At 41.1% G+C, this 27,797-nt stretch overlaps 1 protein-coding gene across 7 annotated transcripts in view; it reads left to right on the forward strand.

Moving 5' to 3' along the window:
* The window catches only part of Bcas3 (BCAS3 microtubule associated cell migration factor), a 486,981-nt gene that overhangs the window by 80,347 nt on the left and 378,837 nt on the right, over positions 1-27,797 (forward strand). For all 7 annotated transcript variants that reach the window (XM_057774686.1, XM_057774690.1, XM_057774688.1 and 4 more), the window contains exon 8: positions 22,276-22,383. In XM_057774686.1, the coding sequence (XP_057630669.1) occupies positions 22,276-22,383 (108 nt within the window). The remainder of the gene's footprint in view (positions 1-22,275; positions 22,384-27,797) is intronic.

The raw sequence follows: 27,797 nt of genomic DNA on the forward strand, positions 1-27,797 counted from the left end.
GGTGGCGCACGCCTTTAATCCCAGCACTTGGGAGGCAGAGGCAGGTGGATCTCTGTGAGTTCGAGACCAGCCTGGTCTACAGAGCTAGTTCCAGGACAGGCTCCAAAACCACAGAGAAACCCTGTCTCGAAAAACCAAAAAAAAATAAATAAATAAAAAATAAAAAGATTTCGTTTGTATTTTGTGTTTATTTTCTTGGAAAACAGTAATAACAGCCGTAATTCCATTCGAGGTATTGTTTTGTGTTCATAAAAAGGCTATTATTTTACACACACACACACACATACACACACACACACAGACACACACAAATTGGATTCAAAGGTTATCACTGTTACTATATCATTAAGGCAAATTTTAGATTTCTTTAAATTCATTGTTTCAAAAGGCGTGAGATTAAGTTTTTGTCACTGATTTTTATACTGTCACAAAAAATATGGCAGTGAGGACTTCTGACTTAGATTGTATTAACACTTGTTTTCCAAGTACACCAAGTACAATGGTGGTTGAAGCGGTGAGCTGTACTGTTAGGGCATCCTAGTGCGGGCTGGGAGTGGAAACTGAGTCTGAATAGGGGCTGGGATTGTCCTGCAGGTTCTTAGACTGGCAGTGTCTAGTGTATTTATCACTCACTTGACTGTAACAGCTCATATTTCTCTCTGTGAAAAATATGAAACACTGTAACAAACTGTGGTTTGAGATATCCTTTCTTCTTTACTGTAAAATCAAATTACTTCTGAATCTTTTTCATGAGAATTTGGAAGGACACTTTCTGAACAGATTGTCTACTTTATTTCTTTCTTTGATAAGCGAATAGTAAAACTGGTTAGTCGGGACCAGAGAGCAGGATGAACAGCTGCAACACAGGTCTGTGAGTCACTCGTCAAACAGCAATTTCGGAAAAATGATAACACACCCATCTACCATGAAAGATAAAACTGCTGTGATTGCAGCCATTTTAAATTATTAAATGCTGTAAACGCCATAAAGTTAATTAGAAGAGGAACAAACTCTACAAAGATAAATGTGTTTTCAATATGATCTGTAGGGAGGGGTACAGTGACTAGAGAGGAAATTTATTTCTGGCAGGACTCTAGCCGTGGAACTGTGGCTGAACTTTTTACCCTAATTACCTCCTGCTAATGCCTGCAGCGGTCTGGAATCAAAGTGGCGCTTCAGGCCCTGGAAATTCTCTGATGTGGCGAACGTTTGTTGTGTGAGGAGGGTTTCTTAAGAAAAAGCAGAATATTGTGACAGAATTAAAAAAAAATTTCTCAGTTACCACCCACCTCACTTGTTGCCTACAAAAATAGAGTAATTGTTTGCATCTGTGTCTTCCTTTCCCCCAAAGAAATAACTGTTATAAATCAATGTGACAGCGAGCCAGGGAGCTGAGGCTTACCCGAGGTAGGTTTTTTGTTTTTTAATTTTTTTTTCTTTTCAAAGTTTCTCTTTTAATTTAAAGTTTAGGTTCAAAAATATGAAAAAGCTGTGTGTGTGTGTGTGTGTGTGTGTGTGTGTATGTGGTTAGTTAAAAAGAAAGAGTCTGTCACCTTTAGAAGGAGAGATTGGTCTTAAACCATGCTTTACCTAGTGATTTCTGAGGACACTGTTAGTGTCAGACTGATAACATTTCAGTTGCTGAATCCTCCATTTTCATCCTCTGGTGACAGAGATAGAGCCGAGGAGTTGCTTCTGAGGGTCTTTCCCGAGTTGGAGGGCGCTTGTTAGTCTTGCGGAGGATTTCTGGCCTCCTGTCTACTGTGTGGAAAAACCATCTCCTCACTGAGAGCCTCTCTGTGCTGTGAGCCACACTCATGGTCCTCTCCTCTGGGTTTTGTGAGGCGTCTACCCTGGTGTCTGGGCATCTCTGTGGAGTGGGATCTCCAGCTGAGCCCTCAGCAATCTTCCTGAAGGAAGACCAAAGGCACCGTGGCTTGTTTATGCCCAGCCGTCCACTCACGGTGTTAGAAACTCGCTTTGGCAGCCCTTTTTCTTTAGGCATTCATTTTTATAGCTGGGATACTGTGAATTTTCTTGATTCCTGGTCAATAAAGTGCATTTTTACTCCTTATAACAGAATACCAGATTTCTTTAAGGCTGTGCTGAGATCACATCCTTCTGTGATTAGCTTGTGGTCACTAATTGCCCCAGTGTTACAGCGCTATTTTGCCCTGTGTGTCCTTACACATTTGTGTCGCACCTGTGCCCATACATCTGCATTGTTTTATTTGTGAATGAGGGGTATTTTTTTGAACTGCCAAGTTTCTAATCATGTTACAAATAATTACTGTTTTTTTCCATACCTACGCTAATAAAAACATGTCTTTGGTCCCAAGACAATGATATGCGTTTGCTTCTAATGAATTACTTCAGAAACAGCTGCTCGCATTAAAGGCAGTACGCAGTTCACGTTCCTTGACGTTTGTCTTCCTGCCTTGTTCACTTGTATCTCTCCCTGCCAGGAAGATCACAGTCTTCATGTCTCTCTGTTCTGTGAAAACATGACAACTGCTCTTTAATTTCTATAAAAAAATTTAAATAATTATAAAATTACTTCTTTTTAGACAATAATACTACATAGCCCTGGTTGTTTTGGAACTCACTATGTGCTTGCTCATAGAGATCTGCCAGCTTCTGCCTGGGGTGCTGGGATTAAATTAGAAAACTGGAAGATATAACGAGTTCCTGTTTATCCTTCATCAGGGTTCCCCAACTATGTGAGTGGGGTATTCCTCAACAGCAAACAAATGTTTGTGTATTCAGTACTGTTCAAGTTCCAGAAGCATTTAAAACAGTGTTATCATGGCATTGTGGCATAGATGTTAAGAATAACCTCAGTATTCAGAAGGCCGAGGTTGGAGAATTAGGGGATTCAAGCCCGATGGGAGACTCCGGGAAGAAGAATAAGTCAGTCAGTCCACCCGGCCCATGTGCTGCTGCTTTACTGAGAGTAAGAGGTCTTGAATCATGTCTAAAACAGAAGAAAGACATCAGTGGGAGAGACACAGTCAGGTCCTGGCCCATATATTTGTTTAAACAGTTAAGAATTTTCTTATTTTTATGAATGTTTTGCCTGCATGTATGTCTGTGCACCACTTGTGTCCCTGGTGCTTGAGGGGACCGAAAAAGGGGTTGGATCCCCTGTACGGAGTACAGATGCCTGTGAGCCACCATGTGGGTGATGGGAATAGAAACTGCGTCTGCCCCAAGTTGTGTGTTAATTTCATTTATATTCAAGTGTCACATACATCAGTAGATTCTGGATTTTGCAGTGACATGGAGTAAGAAATGCATGCTGATTGTTCTTTAACGTGTTATATTTGTGGTCTCTGAGCTTGATTTGCAGAAGTTGGTATAATTAATGGCTTTTGTTAGTTGAGCCAGACATGAATATTCTCATTTCAACTTTACCATCTTTTTCATTTAACTATGGAAATACAAGCCTGTCGATGAACGGAATGATGTCTCATTTTTATTTAAAATAATAGTGAAGCTTCTTGCTTTTAGGGAAATAATTCTGAGCAAGATTCACTATAATCAATTTATATATTTTTATATGAATATGTAGATGTTTATATATGACATACATATATCCATTAGTTTTCAGTGTTTCTTTATAAGTCCAGGTTTGTCCCCTGGTATCCTCCTACCTGGTTGTGGTACACACCTGTGATTTCAGCACTCAGAAGGGAACTTCATAGTGAGATCCTCGGCTCCTAAGCCTTAAGCTGAGAGGCAGTCATGTCTTAGTGAAGTGGTTCTCAACCTGTAGGTTCTAATTCTTTTGGGGGGTCACATCACACATCATCAATATTAGATATTTATATTATGGATTCATACAGTTATGAATAAGCAATGAAATAATTTTATGAGTTGGGTCACCATGACATGAGGAATTGTATTAGGGATGTTGAGAAGCATGTTAGACAAGTGCTGCCTGCTGCTGGGCTTACATTCCTGGCTCTATAATGTCTTTCTTAGTTGTGAAGATGTGTTGAGGTGTGTAGAAGAGGGCTGCTTATTCTTTCCGGCCGCTCAGCTAGTTTAGACCCAAAATAATCACACAGAAACTGTATTAATTAAATCACTGCTTGATCCATTAGCTCTAGCTTCTCATCAGCTAACTCTTACATCTTAATTTAACCCATTTCTATTAATTTGTATATCACCACACGGCAGTGGCTTAACAGCAAAGTTTCAGCATGCGCGACTCTGGCCAGTGCTCCATAGTGTCTCTCCGACTCCACCTCCCCCTCCCCCAGCATTTGTTCTGTCTTCCCCTGCCTTACTCTAGGTCCAGAGCAGTTTCTTTATTCATGCACACAGAGGGGACTCCCACATCAGAGGTGGGTTCTCACAGTCCCTATGTGGGTTCTAGGGATCGAACCTAGGCAGTCTTTATGGCAAATACCTTCACAGATTGAGCCATTTTAGTAGCTCTTACCACATCTCTCTAGGTAGCCTAGGCTACTTCAAACTTGTCATGATTCTTCTGTTTCTAAGTGTTGAGATTTCATATCCAGATTACTTTTATTTTATTATATGTATTACTATTTTGCCCACATGTATGTCTGTGGACCACGTGTATGCCTCACACCCAGAAGAGAGTACTGGCTCTCTGGAACTGGATTTACAGATGGTGTGTATCTCCAGGTGGGTGCTGGGAATTGAACTCTCACCCCGTATGTGCTCTTAGTGGCTAAGCCATATCCAGCCTTTTCTCTATCCTATGTATCCCTGCTATTGGTTTTCCACATTCTGTTGTCCACCAGAATTAACTAATAAAATAGGAAAATGGAATAGAATTTTCTGTTTTTTTTTTAACTTTTTAAAAAGTATATGTGGAAAAAATAAAAAAATCATCAAGTCTGTGTGCTGCTGAAGTGAGCATTATAATAGAACTTTCTAATTGATACATTGTTTTGGTTCATTTTATTTAGGAAGAAGTCTCAATTGAATTTTCTTGATCAGTTTTGCCTGTGGGCATGTCTGTAGGACAGTTTGCTAATTAATAATCTGATTACTAGTGTAAACTTACTTTGTTTAATGAAGGAATTTAGCATGTGATATTTTTAGTATCCCACATTTAAATTACAATACACTATCAAGTGTTGATCATTGTAATATTTTGCTACCTGACTCTGGCACATGTTGAATTTCCTCTAGTCGTTTGGAAACCTGATGAAGTCAAGGTTTCAGTTTCCTCCTTCTGTGTATCTCTAGTAGTGCTTGTTATGTAGCCCAGGGTAGCCCCAAACTAGAGTAAGCCTCCTGACTCAGCCTGTCGAGTTCTAGGACAACAGTTATGCACCATCATGCATGGTCTGCAACTTCAACAGCTGCAAACTTGTTTTTTTTTTTGGTTGTTTGTTTTGTTTTTTGTTTTGGTTGTTTGTTGTTTTTTTCAAGATAGAGTTTCTCTGTACAGCCTTGACTCTCCTGGAACTTGCTTAGTAGACCAGACTGTCCTCAAACTCACAGAGATCCACCTGCCTCTGCCTCCTGAGTGCTGGGATTAAAGTAGTATGACACCACTGTACTGCAACTTCATTCTTTTTCTATGAGTGAGATAGTTCTTTGCTGTATCTGTCACCAGGAAATGAATGTCCATGTTGAGGAACTGAAATCTTTGCTTGTGTTAGAAGTGGTTTTCTGGAGAGTTGATGTGGAGTATATTAGATCACAGTCCCTTATGTCAAAGAATGAATTGGATATTTAAATAGAACCTTCTATAAAATTTTACTATGTTTTAAATTATAATAAGGATTAAGTGAGATGATACCTGTAAGTGCTTTGTAGTGGTACCCGGGGCCCTTCAAATGCACGGTTGTCATGATACTCAAAAGAGTATCAGAAGATTTACTAGAGGGACCAGAACCACCAAGGGGGAGTTGAAACATCAGGGTGTTTGTTTCAGAAATGGATATTTACAGAGTAGCTATCTTGGTTTCATGTGTTCATCAGTTCTTTCTTAGGTAAACTGTAAATCTTTAAAGGATGTGTCGTGTTTACTGTTGCTATTTAGTTCAGGGTGGCCTTTTCTTGGGATTACCCAGCCTCTGCTTCATTGCAACTATTTCAGGCAGCTACCACCATGCCCAGCAAAAAGAGATTTATTTAAAAGACAGATTAAAAATATCAGAAAATGTGAATTGAAGGTTGTGCTGGTTAGCTTTTTGCCAGCTTAACATAAGCTAGAGTCATCTGAGAAGAGGAACCTCAATTGAGAAAACACCTCCACCAGACAAGCGTGTAGGCAACCCCGCGTGGCTTTTTCTTGACTAATGATTGAGGTGGTAGGCTCTAGTCCTTTGCAGAACATCTCCGCAGCCTTCATTGACATATCTTTATTACCCAAGGTCTGTAATTCAAGCGGGAACCCTCTTGCTGGTGCACATTCTGTGAGTTAGGATGAAGGTGTAGTGGCTGGTCACTGCCAGAAATGTGTCAGATGGAGCAGCTCATCTTCTAAGAATTACTTAACAGTAATCCTTTCAGCTTACATAAAATATTCTTCATTCTTTCAGTGAGCAAAACTATGTCCAACAAAGAATATTGAACCTTTACCTTTTGGAAGTTTGTAATTTAGTGTATTAGGACCTATAAATCTGAGAAATGGTCAGATTGTACTAACTGGATTTGTTTAATCTGGCTGATTACATTTTATCACTAAGAATGTTTTAATAACTTGTTCATGAGAATAACACACATCCATTTTAGTGGCAGTTTTTTGGTGGAACAGCCCAGTTTCTGCTCATGCTCTTGAGAATGCTGGGACTTGTCATCAGCAGGCACCGTCAGCACCATTCACAGGTTCTCCGTGATACTGAGATGTGTTATTATGTGATCTTTTAGATGCACTGATACTGAGATGTGTTATTATGTGATCTTTTAGATGCACTGATACTAAGATGTGTTATTATGTGATCTTTTAGATGCACTCCTGGATTTGGAAAAACTATAAACTGAACAGAAAAACTAAAATGTTATTATTTACTCATGTGTACATATGTGTGTGTGTGCATGTGAGTGCAGTGTTCGAGAAGGCACGAAGAAGGTGTTGAAATCCCGTAGAGCTGGAGTTACAGGTGCTTGTGAGCCACAGTGTGGTTGCTGGCAACTGAATTCAGCTCCTCTGAAAGAGGAGCCAGCTCTTTTAGCCACTGAGCCATCTTTAGCCCCCAGTTTTAATACTTTGAAAATAATTATGTATGTTTGATGGTAACCTGTTGTGGTATGGAATTTTCCATCTTTGGCTCCATTTGGTTTTAGAAAGTTTCAGAATTCAGGTGTGGTGGCCCAGGCCTTTAATCCCAGCACTTGGTGAACTTTCTCAAGACAAAATAAAATAAAGAACATTTTGATTTTAACTTTTTTATGAGGGTCCCCCTCCCGTTTGTGTGTGGAGATTATGCTGTTTGTGGAGACTGTCACTCTGAAGCTTGACCCCTTTTTGTGACAGCATCCTCATTAACACGTTTTCAAGATGGGGAAATGGTAGAAAGTTTAGTCATCGGGGTTTATTCAGAGAGAATAAAGAGTTGCTAAGTAGGCTGATCACAGCTTTAGCTTTTAATATGGCTAAGTTTCCATTTTCTTTTTTTTCTTAAATACTAGTTAATAAAGAACAAAACCAACAGGCGTTTGTTCTTCAAGCTCTGAATAAGAATGCAATACTATAATGCTATCAATATTTCCCTCTTACATTTAAGGGATTAGATTTTGTAACACATGTTGAAGATTGTGCAGCTTTTTCCTATTTAAAAGTAAGTGTTTCCATGCTTCTTACAATTCTTGGATAGATTGTAAATGTCTTTGCTATTTTGTGTTTTCCTTAAACATTGCACATTCTTGGAAAATGTCACTTTCTCAGATACGTTGTTGCACTTTTCCTAATTTTGTTTCAATCTGTTAAATATCATAAATGGAAATAATAATGGTCTTTGTAAAGGAAATGGTATTAATGTTTAGTGCTTTGAAATCATAAAAGCCATATTTCACTTGGCATTTACATGACAGTCACTGTGGGTTTTTTTTTTTTTTTTTTTTAAATAAAGCTGTATTGAAAACCTGTCCAGGTTTCCATATATTTGTGACTTTCTGGATTCCTGCATATAAGCATCCTGGTGTTCCAATTATGGTGTTCCAATAATTAAATAGGAGACTTGAGATAAAATTTAAGTATTTTACCGAGTTTAGATATTAAGTTTAGTATCCAGTGAGTTGTCATTCTAATTTCCGATTAAGTTTTAAATTATTTACTTTCATATCTGTCTATTAATCATATGTGCACACATGTTTGCACATGTGCCTTAGGACATCAGTAGGGGAAGAAGACAGCTTTTGGGTGTTGTTTTTCAGCTTCCGTCATGTGAGTCACAGGCATTGCTATGAATTGACTGGCTTGGTGGCAGGTGCCTTTGCTTACTGAGCTGTTCTGCCTGTACTCTGTCAGGCTTTAAATATTGTTTACATATATCTACTGCTCCTTCTTTGGGTGGTATTTAAATTCAGAATATACAGTATTAGTTACCATGGCTAACCTCATTACAATTAAAAATGCTGAAGTCCTCAGCACCATATATAATATTCAGAGTCCTAGGGAATCCTTGCTCCAGAGATTCTCAAAGCCTCGCTCATGACCTGGGGAATAGTCTTTCAAGCCTTCCAGAGAAGATTATTGTAAAAGAATAATGAGGTATGTAGTGTGCATAACTTAAACTCCTATTTAACTCCTTGCTTTGGGTATTTTCCCATTTTGACTTCTTTGACATAAGACTCACTACAATCCTGATATTTAAAAAAAACAAAAAAACTGAAAACAGTCAGTATATAATAGTGTATAAAACTTACCTCAATGTTATCTCCACTTATGTTTGATAAAAATCTTCAAATCACTTAACTCCAATTCATAAATAACCAAGTAAAATAGCTTTGAACTAAAACTGTTTGCTGTGCATGAGTCTGGCTTAGCTGTGGCGTGAGTCTGGCTTAGCTGTAGACTTCTGTCCGCTGTTCTCCAGGCTCAGCTCCTGGCACCGCAGGAAAAATAACAAATGAGGAGAAGTTGCTTAGTGCCCCCTCTATTTGTAAACTGTTCTTTATTGTCGTAGTAAATGTGAATAATTCAAGTCGCTTAGGTACATTTGTCTCAGAATAAATTTTATTTCTAAAATAAAGTTTCTTAGTGTTCAATGCATTATTAAGTAGTTGTATAAGGTAAAACTACATTACAACTTGAGTTGATGCTCAGATTTCATCTTCTGGTCAAACATGATCAACTGAACAAGCATCCTAATTGAAGGAGCTCACTAACAAGGATTCAGTGTCGTTAACATCGCTGGAAGGCCTCTGGCTCCTCACTAGAGACTGTAGTGAAGCTAACGATTATTTTGTTCTGAAGAGGGATCATTGCTTGGTTCCCTAGTTCTGTTAGTTCATGTTTAGCATGTGTCATAACTTCTGGTGAGAATCCGTGCTGGATTATGGTTTCTTCAGGGTCTCATAGTCCAGGACTCATCTGGTGAAGAATCTGTAGCTTAGATTATTTTCCTGTCCTGTAACTGGAGACTACTTGTTTCTTTGGTGCCTTCATGTGGGACTTTCCCATTCATCCTTAGCCCCCAATGATTACAGTGAGTCTGGTGGTAGCCATTTGGGGCTTTAGGACTTGTGCTTAGAACGTGATGCATGAAGGCTTCTAAGATACTGCAGACACATTTTGTCTCTGCGCAGCTTATGTTCACTGCTTGAAAACACACCCAGGTGTACGCCTCGTTCTTAATGTCAACAGCTGCCGGTGCCCCTTAAGTTTTTCTGTGTGTACATTTCTAATGAGGAAGTCTTCAACGAGTCTGATTTAGCAGCTGTAGTGTATCATAGACAACTTATTACTAACAGTTAAACACAGTTCTTTGATTAGAACCTTTTAAAGTAGGAGACTTTGGGTTCGGTGCTGGAATCCTTGCCTCATGTGTGTGAGGCCTGGCTTTGTTGTCCAGCACTGTAAAGAATAGAATAATGCAGGTCATTGCCGTGTGTGTGTGTGTGTGTGTGTACAATAATCCTGGAGTTAGGAAATTTAACAGAAAGCTCATCATCATTGGTAGAGCAAGGGTACTGCTTCTTTACAGCCTGCCCTGTGTAGCAGTGTGGGCCCCAGTATCTGGAATAATTTTAGTTCAGTTTTGTTTTTGCAACCCGACTTCCATTCTTACTCTTTAACTTTGCCATGGTGTTCTGTGAACTCTGTTATACTTGATCAGTGACTCCACAGACTCTCTGTGTGATCATCTAAGCAATGCTCCAGCTTTCTTGAGCATTTGACTCCCCCCATCTGTTTTATGTTTGGTTCTTCCGGGTTTTTTTTGTTGTTGTTTTGTTTTTATTGAGCTCTACACTTTTCTCTGCTCCCCTCCCTGCCTCTCTCCTCCCCTTTAACTCTCTTCCAAGGTCCCCATTGCCTACAATTTACTCAGAAGATCTTGTCTTTTTCTACTTTCCATGTAGATTAGATTCATGTATGTCTCTTTTAGGGTCCTCATTGTTGTTTAGGTTCTCTGGGATTGTGATTTACTAAGGTTTTTTAAAAAATGTATTTGAGGGGCTGGAGAGATGGCTCAGCGGTTAAGAGCATTGCCTTGCTCTTCCAAAGGTCCTGAGTTCAATTCCCAGCAACCACATGGTGGCTCACAACCATCTGTAGTGAGGTCTGGTGGCCTCTTCTGGTCTTCAGGCATACACATAGGAAGAATACTGTATACATAATAAATAAATAAATATTTAAAAAAATGTATTTGAATACTACCTTGTGAATGTTCTCTCTGTCTTTGTCCTCCTCCCTCCGTCCCTTTCTTTCTCTCTCCCTTTCTCTCTCTCTCTCTCTCTTGCGCGTGCGCGCGCGCGCACGCACGCGCGCGCACACACACACACACATGTCACTCATACACACATTTGTATGGGTTTGTACCAGTGATTGATGGGCATTGGATGGCTTCCTCTGTACTCTTCTACCTCATTTTAAGACAAGGTCTCACTAGTTCAGCCAGACTACTGACTAGCCAGACCTTGAGATATTTTTGTTTCCACTTTACTCCAATGCTGGAATTACAAATATGTCCCACCACACCAGACCTTTTATGTGGACACCAGGATTTGAACTCAGGTCTTTCTTCCCAGCCTGATACAACTCTATTATTAAGAAACTCCTCCATAGTTTCTCCTTGCTTTATTTAATCCATAGTTTGATGTTTGTTGAATTTTCCTCTTCTACATTGCACTTTAAATTGTTGTCCTGTTTTACACAGTATTGGCAGTTTCTTTCCCCTTGTGATGGGGCTTGAACTTGTGACTTTGTGCAGGGTAAGTACTCGCTCTATGTCTGAGCCAATTCCAGCCTAGTTTGTTTAAAGCAATCTACATCCGCCACTTCCTATTTCTATCACCTTCACTGATGTGCGCTGCCCATTTCTCTACTTTTGGCTCCTCTACCACCATCCGTCACACTGTCTTGTATACACACCTATGATCATCTTGACAGCTGTGGTAGTTTCATCTTGGAAAGACGCCAGTCTTGTTAGGTCATTTCTAATCCCGTTGCTCCCTCTGCCACCCTCTTCCTCTTTCCTTCTTTCTCCTGCTCGAAATAATGTTAGAGAGCGTGCTGTCACTGAGCCACAGCCTTAGTTCGTATGTATATTATTTATCAACCTTAACATTCAACTTACAATTTTATTTTTGTATTTACATTTGTCTTGGAGCAAAAGATTATGCTCAGGGAGAGAAAGTATTTGGACTGCTTTGCTCATTGTGTAGGGCACAGAATGCACAACTTAAGTGACCAATGCTAAGAAGGATATGGGAACATGGAAGCCATATATGTCCTTGGGTATACAATGTTAGCTTAGACATAATGACAATCCCTTAAAAATCCACAAAACCTATATACAGACCACTTGCGGGTATTTATCTAAAGCATTCTAAAATAATATACTACAGGGATGCCGGCACATCCATGTTTGTCTGTGTAGCACTATTCACATTAGCTCAGTTATACAGATCCAGCCTAGGTGGCCATCAACAGGTGAGCCTTGAAGTGAAGGAAAATGTATTGTCATCTGTCGGGAATTGGGTGCGTCCGGAAAGCATCATTATCATCTCATCTCATCTCATATCGTATCATATCGTATCATATCATCTATGCCCATGTGAATACATGTGGTGTGAGAGGTGAAGGGAGGCTAGGTTAAGGGTGAAGAGTAGAGGTAAAGGAGAGAGTATGAGGGATGAATATGATAGAGAGTCAAGGTTGGGGGATTCCCCATCTCAATTCCAGCATGCAGGATGCAGAGTGTGGAGAATATTTGTGAATCCTAAACTGGCCAATTCTACAATATTAGTCCCACCTGGTCCCACAGCCATTCAGTCCCAAATAAGCACGCAGAGGTTTATATATATTAATTATAAATTGTTTGGGCTATTGTTGAGGTTTATTACTTATAGTTAACCCATAATTCTTACCTATCTTAAGCCAGTAAGGCATTCTCATCTTGCTTCCTCTGTTTCTTCTGGTCAATGACTTCGCCTCTGCGTTTCCTCTTTCCAGAATTATCCTTTCTGGTTGTCTTGCCTTTGTTTCCTGTTTGGCTACTGGCCAATCAGCATTTTATTAAACCAATATGAATGGCAAACTTTATAATGCACATAAATGTTATCTCAGAGCAAGACCCTGTTTCATATAGAAAGAAACTATATTTCATATAGAAACTGTATATAGAAAACTATATATATGAAACTATATTTCATATAGAAAGAAACTGCTTCTGTTCTGGACTAGGCTGGCCTTTTTTTCTCCTGAGTGCTGGGGTTAAAGGCATGCACCATCACACTCTGCTCCCTCCACACTTTTTTTTTAAAGGATGATAATATAAAATGAAGGTATAGCATTCTGTAATACTAACGTAGAAGGGGATAATTTTAACAATTGATAAAAACAACAAAGTATACTTCATATAATAAAACTGGAGGCCTTCATTTGCTTATTAAAGTTTGGATTTTATTGTAGGTCAGTGTAAGGTATCATGGCAAGAAACAGATGAGTACAGGTCCCATGGAGGCCAGTGGTGTCAACTACCTGTAGTTACAGTGAGTTAGAGTTCAACATCTAAAAGAGCTTCAAGACTGCTGGCTGAGATGGCTTAGCCTCATGGACCACTCCTGCTGGGACTTCATTATTATCCCAATTTTCTCAAGGTTTCCCCTAAGATAAGTGTCCACAAGCAGCAGAAAGTAGTCTAGAGAGTGACATTCACATTTCCAAAAGATTGGCTATGAATGTTTGTCATCATTTAAGGAGAGTTGGTTACAAATTGTTTTTGGTCATAGGCAAGTAAAAGACTAAACAAAGGAGTTATTTTCAAAGATCTCTTTCTATAGGATAAAAAGGGCAGATTTTTGGATCTACTTTAATCCAAAAGTACAGTTGTTAATCTCAAATAGTTTACATTGGTATGTATTTTAGATTCTTGATACAAATTTAAACTTATTTCTGTTATACTTTATACATGTTTCTACTCTTGTTTGGGGTATTGTGCTTATGTATCTCATTTAAATGTGTAATGTATAATTAAATATAGATTAATAATTATCTATAATAGTCAAACTTAACTATAAGTTTGACTATGTTAGGTATATTTTCAGGGTCATAAACAGATATGTTTAGATAGATAGATAGATAGATAGATAGATAGATAGATAGATAGATAGTCTTCAAATACCTCAGAGCTCTACAGAACATGCCACTTAACTGCTTTGATAACATAAGGCTTTTCATGATGAGACATGTATGCTCCTGGCAGCACCAGTCTACTACAGAGAAGATGATGGGCATTGAGAAAACACCATATGGAGATTACTTTCTTTGTGGCAAAAGTTAGCCATGGGGCAAGAAACTACTGTTGCCTCGACTGCTGATAGTATGCTGTCCAAGTTGGACAAACAGGACACAGAAGAAACTGACTGCCAAACTTTGCCAAGACAAGGTGGGAAAGTCCTTCAAATATCCTGCTTCACACAAAACTCAAATATTGTAGAACTGCAGGCCAAAGACGGATGCCCCAAATTTACAGAGTAACATTCGGTGACTGTCCAGGCAGCTAGCTGTTTCTGTCATTTTTTAGTTTTGAAAGTTGTTCTGCACTTCCTGTTTACTCAGGTAATATTATATCCTTTTTAGGTCTGTGATGGAGTTCAGAACTAATTATATGTAAAGTTTTTCTTAGTTATGATTAAAGGTAAATTAGGTATAAAACTTTAGACTCACAAACATCAGATAGATAATAAAATATTTTGTCAAATATAAATGAAGTGGATATTGTAATGTAATTCTTCCTTAATATATAACTATAGTTTGTTAAAGTTAAAAACTTTCCTTTTTAATTATACAAAAAGGAGGAAATGCTTTGGAGTAATCTTCTTTCACACTGTGAAGATTTGTCAGTTGGACTTGTTTAATAAAAAGTTGATTGGCCGGTACCCAGGCAGGAAATATAGGCAGGACAGCCAAACTAGTAGAAATCTGGAAAGTGGAATGGTGGAGTCAGAGAGACGCCAGCATATGCAGAGGGAGCGGGATGTTTAGAAAATGATGTAACAAGCCATGCATCATTGGGTAGAACTTAGAAGAAATATAGGTTAATTTAAGTAGTCAGAGCTAGTTAATAATTAGCCAAAGCTATCAGCTGAGCATTTATAATTAAGTCTCAGAGTGGTTATTCAAGAGTAGCTGTGACACAGGAAAACTCTGCCTACAGGTGTCATGGTATTAAGGTCACTTAACATTGATTTATGGTGGGTTACCAAGAGCAATGGCAGCAGCCCATTGTTCTCCTGCTTGGGGAGGTTTCCATGACACGTCTTGTGATTTCCATTTTATAGCCCTTGTTTTATGGGAGCAATATTGTTCACTCATGCAGGCAGGGTTCCACTTCTGGGTCACTCTTCACACTCTTAGCTCTCTGGTCCTTTTTTATCACATATATTCTAACCTTTCCCATTCATTCATTCATTCATTCATTCATTCATTCATTCATATTGCTCTTGGTCTCACTCAAACTCTTACAGATCTGTCTGCCTGACTCCTAAGTGCTGGGATTGAAGGTATGTGCCACCTACCATGTTCAGCCCTTTAAATTTTAAGGTTTCCATATGGCCTTTTATGAATCCTCCTGCTGCCTTCCATTTCCCTCATACTGCTGCGCCTTCCTTTTCTCTCTTCTTTTCATTGGTGTATTAACGCTTTTCTCACGCTGCAGCTTTTACCTCACATGTCCTACAGCTCTGTTTGGTCTGGCTGCATTTAGGTTGTCTGTGTCTTCGTAGTATCGAACCACTTGCCATTATGTCCCCACCCCTGGTCTCTGCTGCTTTTATTAGTTCCGTGGCTTATTTACTTTTTATTAATCTGTCGGGCATGCATATTGCCTGCTTTTCTTTGCTAAAATTGAAGTGAATTCATAAAACATAACATAGCTTGCTAAATTGTAGTTTGTTGGGAACGTTGCAGAACAGTTACCTGTTATCTGCTTCCACCCATTTTCCTCACACTGAAGGAAAACTCACCAGTCAGACCGTCACTCCCTGTTTCCTCCTCTCTCTAGCCGCAGCAGTCAGAAATCTGTGTATGTCTCTGTGGATTTACCAATTCAGGATATCTTAGACAAATGGATTTCTGTATGATGAGACTTTTTGTGTCTCGGCTTCTTTTACTTATTATATGTTTTTGAGCTTCCTCCACATGGCAGAACATGTCAGTTCTTTAGAGCAGAACAGTCTTTTCCTATGCGTACCCCACTGTTTATCTGTGTTGTGGGCGGCATATGTGTGCTTCTCCTTCCGGTTATTACATAATTCTGTTGTGAGCTTTGATGTATCAGCTTTTGCACAGACATATGCTTTCACTTCTCTGGGCGTATACCAGTGCTGGGTCACAGGTAATACTCTGCCAGTATTCTGCCAGCCTCTTCCCCAAAGGCAGTACACCATTTCCAGTCCCCACCTCTTGGCAGCTGCTTAAAGGCTCATGCCATCTGAGGGATTTCAGTCCCTCTGGCAGGGAATGCGTGGTATAATGGTGCATCTGGGGTGGCAGGGGTGTCTGTGATGGGTCTGTGGGTCTTCACATGGCAGCTGACCACCAGGAAGCCGAGACCGCAGGCCAGAACCAGGGTGAGGAATACCCTTCAAAGACTTACCTGCTCGTGACGTGATTCCAATGCAGGTCCCACAGCTTCCACACCACAGGGTTGTGGAGATGGCTTAGTACGTACACTGCTTTGAGTTTGGACCCACAGCACCCCTGTAACAGGTGGGTGAAGTGTTGGGGTGAGATGCAGAGGCAGGCATACCCTTGGTCCTCACTGACCGTGTAGGCTGGTCAAATTGATGAGCTATAGGTTTGCTGAAAGGTCTTTCCTAAAAAAATAATGGGGAAGATGATTGAGGTGGACGGCCAACTTTGACCTTTGTTTTCCGCCGGCAAGTGTATACACATGCACACACGTATATGGTATATGTACATAGGTGGTATATCGCCGCAAGTTAGAACCAGACACTCTTTACAGAATCATGTGGATGCATTTGAGGCCACTCGTAGACCGTTTCTCTTACTGAGAGTCTTATTTTTACTTTGTATCATTTTATTGTTTTGAAACAGGTTCTTTGGCTAGTTAATTTAAAATATTAGCAATTAATACATAATTAATTGACATTAAATTATTTTCTGTATTTATTAATATATAGTTGTTTTGAGGCAGGATCTCACTTAAGTCAAGCTGATCTGGAGCTCACTGTCTGGCCTAGGCTGACACAGAATCCCAAGTCATCCTCCCATCTTAAGCCCCCAATTTCTGGAACACAGACGATGCGAACATGCTTGGCTTCTGGGCTACTTACCAAGCCTTTGCAGAGATCACCCTGTATAACAAATGCTGCTAAGTAATGATTGGTAACAGTGTCTCAGGGTTTCTCTTTTATTGCTTTGTTTTGTTTTATTGTGTTAAAATATACTTAAGATGATCATTTAATTGATAAATGTACAACACAGTGATATTAAATTGTTCACACTACCATGTAGCCATCACTGCTATGTATGTATATCCCAATTTTTAAACCTTGTTTTTTATTTTTTCTTTGTGACTTTTACATCATGCATCTCCATCCATTCATTTTCCATCCCTTTGTATCTGCCCTCTGCCCTTGTATTCTCCCCCTCAAAAAAGAAAGAATGAGAGAAAGAAAATTTAAGAGGAAAAAACCCCCCAAAAGAATAAAATCAGTCTTGTCATGGAAGCTGCAGTCTGACACAGTGGGTGGTGACATAAACCTTTTTATCCAGACATCTTTACTTGCAAGTGTTCATCACTGAGAGTCATTGGTCTGGCTCGAGGCCTTGGTTTTGCCACACTATCCTGTTGTTGCCTGTGGTGTGGGAATCCTGCTGCAGCTGCAGGTCTGGTCCCTTCACATGCTGCTGCAGATCCTAGATGGGGTGGATGCTGGGGTGGGTCAACTCATAACCCTGGTTCTGGGCTTGGTCAACCCACCCGTCTGCCTTGTCCTCACCACCAGGGTCAGCTCTCCTGCACTGCCCTGGGTCATTCGTCCCTTGCTTTGATGAGAAAGGGGCAGGGCCGGTTCTCCTGCTTTCATGTCTGCAGGGTCCGTTCTCCCAGTTCTCCCAGTTCTTTAGGACCAGCTCTATTGTTTCCCAGGCCTGGTGTGGGTGCCACTCTCTGAGTGCTGCCTTTGATGAGGGGCAGGAACAGCTCTCCCTGTTGCCTCATGTTCAAATGTTCAGTCTCTCAACTGTGGGCTCCTATAAAATAACTACAAAAGATAATCCCTACACTTTCTTCCTTCAAGAGGGAGGGACCTGGGTACAGTCACAATCTGAACAAAGCAAAACCATAACGGAACAGTGTAAATCACTCAGTGTCTCATTCCATGTAAGTTACTTATGATCTAGACTCCTGCAAAAGGGCTGGGCCACGTCTCTGGATCCGCCCTCTGCAACGCACAGCTTGCCTTCTAGTCTCGGGTATGATGCCCACTGGACTGCCATCCCCAAAGCGCTGGGAGCTCTTGCTGAAACCCTGCTTTCCTTTCACCCGTTGCCTTTCCTCGGCCTTGTTCAGGGACTCCAGTGCTCCCCCACAGGGCCAAGCCTCAGCCGCTCAGCGTGCCGACTCCCACTGCAGTGATGCCAGCCTCTTTTCAGTCACCACCGATCTACGCTCCACCCACCTGCATCCGTCATCCCAGTAAAGCATAGTTTGACTTTAGTGACTCTGGTCTCTTATTAATCACAGCTACTTGCTCAGCCTGAGCTGACCAGAACCACAGATTGTGCGCACTAATGTTGCATTGGAGTCTTTGCTTGCCTCTGAAACTTCCCATGCCAGGCCTCGATCATTCACTCTCCACACACTCATTTTCCAAGCTCCCACAGAGCGGCCCACTGAGCTGTCAACACTCAATGACTTTTCTTGCCCAAAGTGCCAAAGTCCTTCCACAGTCCTCCCCAAAACACATGGCCAGGTCTGTTATAGCAATGCCCCACTATCCTGGCATCAATTTCTGTCGTAGGTCACCACCATGATCAAAAGCAACCTGGGGAGGAAAGGGTTCATTTGGCTTAAATTTCTCCATGGTAGTCACTGAAGCAAGTAAGGAACTCAAGCAGGGCAGGAACCCAGAGACAGGAACTGTTGTAGAAGCTGTGGAGGATTGCTGCTGCCTGCTGACCTACTCATGCCTACTCAACCTGCTTTCTTCTAGAATGCAGGGCTACCAACCCAGGGGTCACGCTACCCACAGTGGGTTGGGCCCTCCTTTGTCAATCATTAATTGAGAAAATGCCGTATAAGTTTGCCTACAGCCCAGTCCTGAAGAGGCGTTTTCTCAATTGAGGGTCTCGCCTCTCAGATGACTCTAGACTGTCAGGTTGACATAAGATTAGCCAGCACTGGGGTTATAGTGGAAATGCCTCGTGAGTGACTGTAGGAAGGAAAGTCTAAGGGGAATGAGCTGACAGGGTTTTGAAATTGGTTCTGGATTTGAGAATTAGGCCTGAGTTTATGATATTTAGTGTAATTTTTAACTATGGATTCATTCAAATGATAACAGTGGTTTCCTGGTCCTGCTTATCTTCTGTAGTCATTAAATTTCCACGTTCTCTCATCCTGCAATCCATGTTGTTTTGTGGTTTACAATTGCTTTTAAAGAAAGCTTTTTCATTAAAAGGAAAAAAAAAAGCCTTGATCTTTAAATAGTTGTAACCAACGTTTCTCACTGAAGTGAGTGGACTATATAAATTCCATTCCTTTGGCTATTGTAATACATGAAAATTAGGAATTTCCCCATAAAGTATTAATAACTTCCTTTGTGGATATGAGTCAGGTGTACAGCTAACAGATTTTTTAGATAAAAGTTTTCAACACACTTGCTTTGTAACTTATTATAAAATACCTTACTTATTTGAGTGCTAGGTCAGTTGAGCTGAATTACACCCATTTCTCTATTGAAGACAGAAATTACAGACTTCATTTATTGTTTATTTTGATGCAGGTGTGTAAAAAGGACGCCGCTGCTTTGGCCTTATTTCGAGGTTTCTTACCCTCGTTTACTCAGTTTTTCTTTTTCCTATGTCAGTCTATTACTCGCAGTGAACTCCTTGGGTTTCAAAATTTCTAGTAGGAATTTTCTGTTTTAAAGAATCAGGTTCATCTTGATGTGAGGTCACAGCTCTGTTTCAGTGGCAAACACCTAAGTAGGTATGCCAGTCTGTCTGAGCTTTGGAGAACCCAAAAACAACTGTCTGACTCTCTTACGGCATTGTGTTCTGTGCCGCACAGTACAGAGCAAAGCTTTCTCTTTGCTGCTTGAGCAAAATCAAGACTGTCTTCGTGTGTTCTGCACAGATAGACAAGGCTTTTCAAAAGAGAGACTGCTGAGCATGCCCGGCAAGCTCTTGGTCATATCATGAATGTGCATCAATGAAAACTCTGATTTTAAAGGATTACTGCTTTGGACTAATGGTTCGGTGTTTTCCTCGTCTGTATACTGTTTATAGTGCTGACCTGTTAGTTCAGCTCGCACTGAAGCCTATCTCCATGGCGTTTTCCTCCTCTGTGAGGATTTTGGAAAAGGAATTCTGTGTGTGGACCAGTGAAGTGGTTGGGATTCTGTCACCTAGTGCTGCCGTTGCCAGGAGCATGTCACTGGAAATGACACTGTTCCCCTTCGGTTATGTTTCATTGGCTGCTAAATTGTCCTCTGATCAAACCGTAGATCAGATCTATTTCCAGTGTAATATTTGCATTTCAAGACTTTAGACATTTTTATCCCCTCTTCAGTTGCTCTGAGGACTTGCAGAGCAATGTCTCCCCGGGTCATGGCAGGACAGCCTTTCGCCAGTGCTCGGTGCCCGGCCCACTCTGCACTCTCGTTCCTGTGTTGCCGTCCCTGGCCTTTGCTCAGAAGTTTATTTTTACACAGAGAGGGGGCCGCTACATTGTGAGATCTTTACTTTTTTTTTACGTTAAAAATTTGCGTGTTTGTTTTTAAATTTTAATTATATTTGTGTATTTGTGTGTGCGTAATTAGTATTTGGGTTTCTTGGGGCATAGGGTATATGTAGGTGGAAGTCAGAGACAACTTGAAAGGTGGTTTTCTTTCACTTTCTGAATCCCAGGGATGGAGCTCAGGTGCCCTTTGCTTGCCGGGCCTGTGCTTCACTCTGAACATTTGTGTTCGGGGTGGTGGATGCTGTAGAATGCTTGTGAAGGTCAGAGGACACCTTGAGATGCAGCTATTTCCCAGTTTTTCCTGCTTCAGACAGGCTGCAGACAGTGTAGACAGAATAGCTGGCTGGTACCTTTTCAGACTTATGGCACTTTTCCAGTTAATTTTAAAATACAGCGAAGATTATCAAAATTTAATTGCATTATACTTTTGGTAACAATGAACTTGCCAGAAAACTATATGTTCTCGTGCATTAAGCGTCTTTTAATTTTTGACGGCTGGCCTGGAACTCCTTCTGTACGCTAGAGTGAGCGTGGGCTACAGATATGCACTGACACCTGACTTCTGCAGTGCAGGTTTCATTGATTATTATTATTTTTGCATTGTGAAATGAATCTTTGAAGACTTCTCTGTGTGTTTTTAATCTCATTTTTTTCCATTTTCCTTCATATACAAAGCTCTGATAATAAATATATGTATCCCTGTGTCTAGTGACCTTGATAATCAACCACAACAGTCTCTAGTGCCCAGGGACGTTATATGCGTTTCCTCTTCACGCTGTTGAGCTTTATATACACACAACCAGGTTTTAAATAAAGGAAGCTTTCTTTTCCATAACTGTTTTCATTTATGCATAGACCCAACCCGCCTTGGAAAACTGAGGTTTTCACTTTCTGCTTAATGTTATTATCACATTTCCAGTAGCTGACACTTAAATGCATTATCTACTAATTTTATTTGTTTATTTGGAAGTCACTTTAATCCTTATATATATATATTTTTTTTTTAATCGGTGTTCTGCTTGTTGGTATGTCTGTGTGAGGGTGTTGGATTCTGGAGTTTCAAATAGTTAGTTGTGAGCTGCCATGTGGGTGCTGGGAATTGAACTCAGGCCTTCTGAAAGGGCAGTTGATGGTCTTAACTGCTGAGCCATCTCTTCAGTCCCTCATTTTAATCCTTTAATCAGATTAAAGAAATATTTCTTACAATGTACATGTTACTAATTTGTTTACAAAATCACAGTCTTGTCTATACTATTGATTCTACCCCATTCCCTGGCCTCGAACTCAGAGAGATCTGCATGCCTCTGCCTCCTGAGTGCCAGGATTAAAGGAGTGTACCATCTTCCCGGGCCTGATCCTACATTTTAAAAAAATGATTAGCCTGTGATGGTAAATTTTGAATTTCTTTTTGTTTTGTTGTTGTTGTTGTTGTTTGTTTGTTTTTTTTCTTTTTTCTTTATTCAAGACAGGGTTTGTCTGTAACTTTGGAGCTTGTCCTGGAACTCATTCTGTAGACCAGGCTGCCCTCCATCCAACTCACTGAGATCCCCCTGTCTCTGCCTCCCGAGCACTGGGATTAAAGGCAGGTGCCACCGCTGCCCGGCTTGAATGAATTTGTTAATGCCATGTGCTAAGAAAATGTTTGGTGTGCTGTCTTTTCTCTTTTCTTAAAGTCGTGTCTGTCTTTTAGCACAACACCACCGTACTGCTGTGTGGACCTGTATTCACTTCGTACTGGGGAAATGGTGAAGTCCATTCAGTTCAAAACGCCCATTTACGATCTCCATTGCAATAAGCGGTGAGTATTTTCATATATTTATTTTCAGATTGTAATGTGCCTCCTTGACATTTTGTGATTTCAAGTCATTGAAAAAAGTTTGAATTTCTGTCCAGTGCAACAGTTAAGATTTCACATTGAACATTTTCCAACCTCCTGACCTAACCATGAGTTTTCAGTGTGGCCAGATATGAATGGATTTTGCATAACAAAATGGAGGAGCACAGGCAGTGTCTGTGAATACAGGAAAATCAAGTACTGGAGCGGTGTTTGTCTCTTCGTATTCAGTGCTAAGCGTCAAACCTGGCTCGTTGCATATGTTGCTTGGCAAGCATCTGACCATTAAACTTAAACCAGAGCCCTTGAGTGTTATTCTGGAATAATACTTGGTTGGAGGACTTCACTTGGCTGCTCCCACCCTCTAATTTTACTTTGTTTTGATGAAAATCAACAGAGTTAAAAGCAGCGATTAATTAGATCCATTTTCCTTCTTGCGGGGAGAAATTTAAATGTAGATTAAGCTACCTGAATTCTAATGATAATGACATTAGCCACAGGCTCTTAGAGAAGAAAGATTCTTGGGAATTTAGTCTGTGTATCACTTTGCTTTTATAGGAGAGAAATATGAATTTTTAGGATGAGAAAATATCTTGATGGAGTCTTAGGTACTAGGTGTAAATCTTCTGCCCCCAAGAGCAAATGCATGAGGCAGGCAAGTGGCTCTATGAGCAGAAGCTTCTGCTGTGGAAGCGTCGGGACTTAATTCAAACCTCAGTCCCACGGGAAGTGTTGCGGGTATCTGTGACCCCTGAACTCCTAAGGCAAGGGGGGAGTCAGAGCCAGAAGTCCCAGAAACTTGGGGCGACTAGCCTGGTAAACATGGTGCCTCTAATGAGGTGGGATATGAGGAAGGACATCTGAGATTGTCCTCTGAACTCCAAACACATCCTCACACATGTCGTGACGTGTGCCTGCCAACCCACAGTCACACACAGACACACACAGACACACACACACTAAATTTAAAAGGGCAATGCATGAGACATGAGAAATTATTCTTTTGTGTGAGAGCGGCCCTAAATTCAGTTCTCAGCACTGAAAACAAAAGAACTCTGCACTAATGCGCATATTCAAATTCAAGAACCAAACCCTGCAAGTTGTAAGAAGCAGAGAAAATTACTTGGTGAACCAGTGCCTGTATACTGCATCCACACACTTTATAGAAGACTGTGTGTGCAATGATTTGCATCCAGTTGATAATATAGTTTACCCAGAGCGCTGCCCGTCCTGTCCCAAATAGACTTAGTAAAGAGAGATGGCCACATTACACTTCCTTTATATTATAAACTCATAGAAATCCATATAAAGCGGCCTTTTTTTTGGTTTACTTTTCTGAGCTTAAGTTAGAGAGGAAATCAAAATATTGAATATCATTTAAAAATTAATACCAAAATGTGTGTGTAGTCAAGAAAAGTCATAGAAAATCTCCTGGTCACAGCCTGCTGTATCTGAACCCGCCTTTCTTCAGAAAGCACACAGGGCTCTAATAGCGGTGCCCAAATCGCCATAGCTGTAGCACATAAGGATTCAGTAGCGAGTCCTCTAACTGCACGTGGCAAATTTGAGGTTGGCAACAAGTGATCAGGAGCTCTTCTAAGAAGTGATTGGCAGGGAATGGAAGTGGTGCTGAGACTTGATCGGTATAGGGTAGATTGCAGTAACCTGGGTTCAGAGTTTACCCGGAGAGGACGCACAAGAGGTTATGGGATGAAAGGATCAGCAGAGACTGGGGGTCCATGTAAGAACAGATGTTAGTGCAGCAAAGGGTGGGTAGGAGCAAAGCCACACGGAAATGTGCGGCAGCAGTGACTCAGAGGATCTACTGCACCTCTCAGGTCATTCTGGGCTGCTGCAACTGAGGGCTCTGGACCTGTTGAGGGTGGGCTAGACACCTCAGCCGTCAGACTTGCTGAAGAGCGTTGCTGTACAGGGGTTCATTCAGGAGCTCTGTGAGTGTCCTGTCATCTATCTCCCCCTGATTTTACTGATGCGACCCCAGTCTGGTGCTCTTAAGGGGCGGGAGAGGAAGTGTGGACACTGTTTTTCTGTGAAGTTATTTCAGTAATTGGATAATTTAAACAAAGCCATTATCAGTGAGGAAGGGACCAGAGACCACACGTGCCTATCCTGTTAGTTAATATAGGTGAAACTAAACCACCTATAGTACAGTTGTCAAATGCACTGAAGGGTTAACCTTCTTGATATTGAACGATAGGTAATTGGAAGCACCAAGCCCGCCTTCATGGCTGCAGTAACGAAAGTCTCCATGGACAAGCAAAGTCTCTAATATCGGTCAGTAAAAATACGCAGTTTGCCGGACATGGGGGCACATTCATGTAATCCAGAACTTGAGAGATGGAGCCAGGAGGACTAGGAGTCCAAGGATTTCCTCAGCTAAGTAGCCTGCTTGAGGCTAGTCTGTGATACATGACCCAATCGCATAAAACAAAAAGGGGGCAAGAAATTATGCTGTTTGAAAAAGAAATATCCAAAAGGTTACTGAAGCCCCAGTATAAGGGGAAGAATATCAGAAATTTAGATTTATCTTACTAATTTCATGAAGAGCATGTTTTCAGGCATGTCCCTAACAGGGTAAAAACTGAAGCCACCAAGGAGCCCTTGATTGAAGGGATCTACAGGAACAGCATGTTGTAGGGGCCAGGACAGCGGTGGGCTCTGTACCTTTGATTCTTTTTTTTTTCTTTTTTGAGACAAGGTTTCACTCTGTAGCCCAAGCTAGCCTTGAACTTTTGAGACAAGGTTTCACTCTGTAGCCCAAGCTAGCCTTGAACTTTTGCCGGACTCCAGGCTTGTGCTCCGTCGCTTGGCTCCCCCCTCTGGAGAGTGAGCTGGTTTCCTCTTTCACTGTACCTGCACTTATACGTGTTCGGGGGATTCCTTGGGTTCCCTAAACTCTCGTCGTCTTCACCGTTACCCTTAGTACTTGTTTTCGGTTCTTGGGATCCAACACATGGCCACCAGATGCCAGGCCCTTAGGGTTCAGCCCAAACCTCAAGTGACCGCTGAGCTCAATGTGTAGACCAGGTAAGGCTTGAATACCCTATTCTCTATGCCTGCCTCCTGCTTACCTGGGATTATAAGTCTGGCTCGTGTTCCTAGCTGCCTTCCACATCTTTTCATCCTGATTGTGTATCTTCTTCTTCACCTGAGATTCTGAACACAGGAGCTCCCCTTTGTCCTGCGTCGAGCACTCTGCTGCCTGTTCTAGTTAACATTAGTTCCCATGGTGCCACGACTCTGGTCTGTTTTCACATCCATCTCACCGAGTCAGTCTTCAGAAATCGTTTGCCATATGTTTACTTGGCACACCTCTTCTTTCTGTTTATTGCTTATAGACTTGGTTATTTTTACCGTACCCACTTGCCCTCTGTTCTCACCCATTGCCTTTTATCTCTGCTGTTTCAGTGTCTGCATTCCACCAGGTAGACCTGCTTTTATCATAGCGCCACCTTTCTTCTCTAATTCTCCAGTGACTTCCTGCCTGTGACCAACGGCGAAAAGTGTCACATCCTTATGTGCTCCCTCCTCACCTGACCTTATCTCCTAAGAGTTTCTTGGAGATCTGAAACTTCTCTTACCCTGAGCTGTTTTTTGTTTTGTTTTGTTTTGTTTTTCGAGACAGGGTTTCTCTGTAGCTTTGGAGCCTGTCCTAGAACTAGCTCTGTAGACCAGGCTGGTCTCGAACTCACAGAGACCCGCCCGCCTCTGCCTCCAGAGTGCTGGGATTAAAGGCGTGCGCCAACACCGCCTGGCCTCCATTCTTCACATTGTTAGTTGATCATTGTTTTTACTTGAAATCAGTAACATTTACATAAGTAAATATTAGCAAGTACAATGGAAAGGTTTCACAATGCACTAGTTAGTATTAGAATCTCTTAAAATCTTAGCAAAGATGCGTAAAAACTGTATTCCCTGAAGTTCTTTAGAGACGTAGGTTCCCAGCACTTGGGAGGCTGAGGTAGGGCCTGAATGTTTAAAGGCAGTGTAGGCTACATATAGAGGAAGCATCCCCTTTCATCCTAAGAAGTTCTGGATGTGAGAGTGGGTGTGGACAGCACAAAGATAAAATCAAGAATTTTTTAGTAGGTTTGTCAGCTTTCATGATTCCAGTGTTATTATTTAGTCTCTATCTGATTAAAATCAGCTGTGTGTCCATGCAGTCATTTCTGGTGACAGGGAAGAAGGCAGGGTGAGCAACGTGACAGAGCCGTGCCTGGACCAGATATCCAAGCCATTTAGGCTTTAAAATTCTTCCTGGTACTTAAAAAACAAATTACCTAGCCATATATCACTAGATAGTAATCATTTTACTGGTATGATGTTTTTGTTTTGTTTCTTTTTTCTCTTCTTCTTCTTCTTCTTCTTCTTCTTCTTCTTCTTCTTCTTCTTCTTCTTCTTCTTCTTCTTCTTCTTCTTTTTTTTTTTGATTCAGAGTTTCTCTGTGTTCCTTTGGAATCTGTTCTGGAACTTGCTTTGTGGACCAGGCTGGCCTTGAACTCATGGACATCCAGCTGCCCCTGCTGGGATTAAAGGTGTGTACCACCACTGCCTGGCAGTACTGGTATGAGTTTAGATAGCCTTTCATTGACACTTGCCCACTAGGTTGCTTTACTGGTTGCAGTCTGTAGCATTAGTATTTGGTCTCTTTGATGTCTGTGGGTGTCTAGTGACTGAGGTGAGAAAGGTGTGAATCCCTTCCTTTTCTATCATCTAGTGATGCGGTGAGAAAGGTGTGAATCCCTTCCTTTTCTATCATCATTCTTGCCATTTTTATTTTTAGCTGTAGATTTTCTTTTATTGTTTTTGTTGGTAGAATGTGTGACTAAGTTGGTGTTTCATTTGTGTTTTTAGACAGGATCTTACTAGGAGTTCAGACTCCCCTGACACCCTTCAAACTGTTGGGATTACAGACTTCCCTTCCCTTGCTTCTGTTTTTCATGCGTGTGTATGTGCGTGTGCGTACATGCATGTGTGTGTGTGTGTTCAGGTGCCCGTGAACATATGCACCCAAGGATGCCTACGGTTGGTGTTAGGAATCATCCACCAGCATTTTTGCACACTGTTAGTTGAGGCACGGTCAAGCCTAGAGCCCCGACCTGGCTAGTCTCAGTAGCAAGCTCCCTCTAGTGATCTCGTCTTCCCCTCCGAAGCTGGACCTACAGAAAGACTTTGATGTTCATGAGTTCTGGGGACCCAAACTCAGGCCCTTGTGCTCTGCAGCAAGTTCTCTAAGTTCCAAGCTAAAGCCTCTCATCCCCGTCTACTTTTTAGTTATTTTTTAAATGTCAGTGCCCATTTGCTTATTTTGAGTTTCTGTTATTGCTTATGTTTATGTTTTCTTACTCTGTGGCTAT

The sequence above is a fragment of the Chionomys nivalis genome, chromosome 7, assembly GCF_950005125.1.
Source record: "Chionomys nivalis chromosome 7, mChiNiv1.1, whole genome shotgun sequence".
In the NCBI taxonomy this organism is placed as follows: domain Eukaryota; kingdom Metazoa; phylum Chordata; class Mammalia; order Rodentia; family Cricetidae; genus Chionomys; species Chionomys nivalis.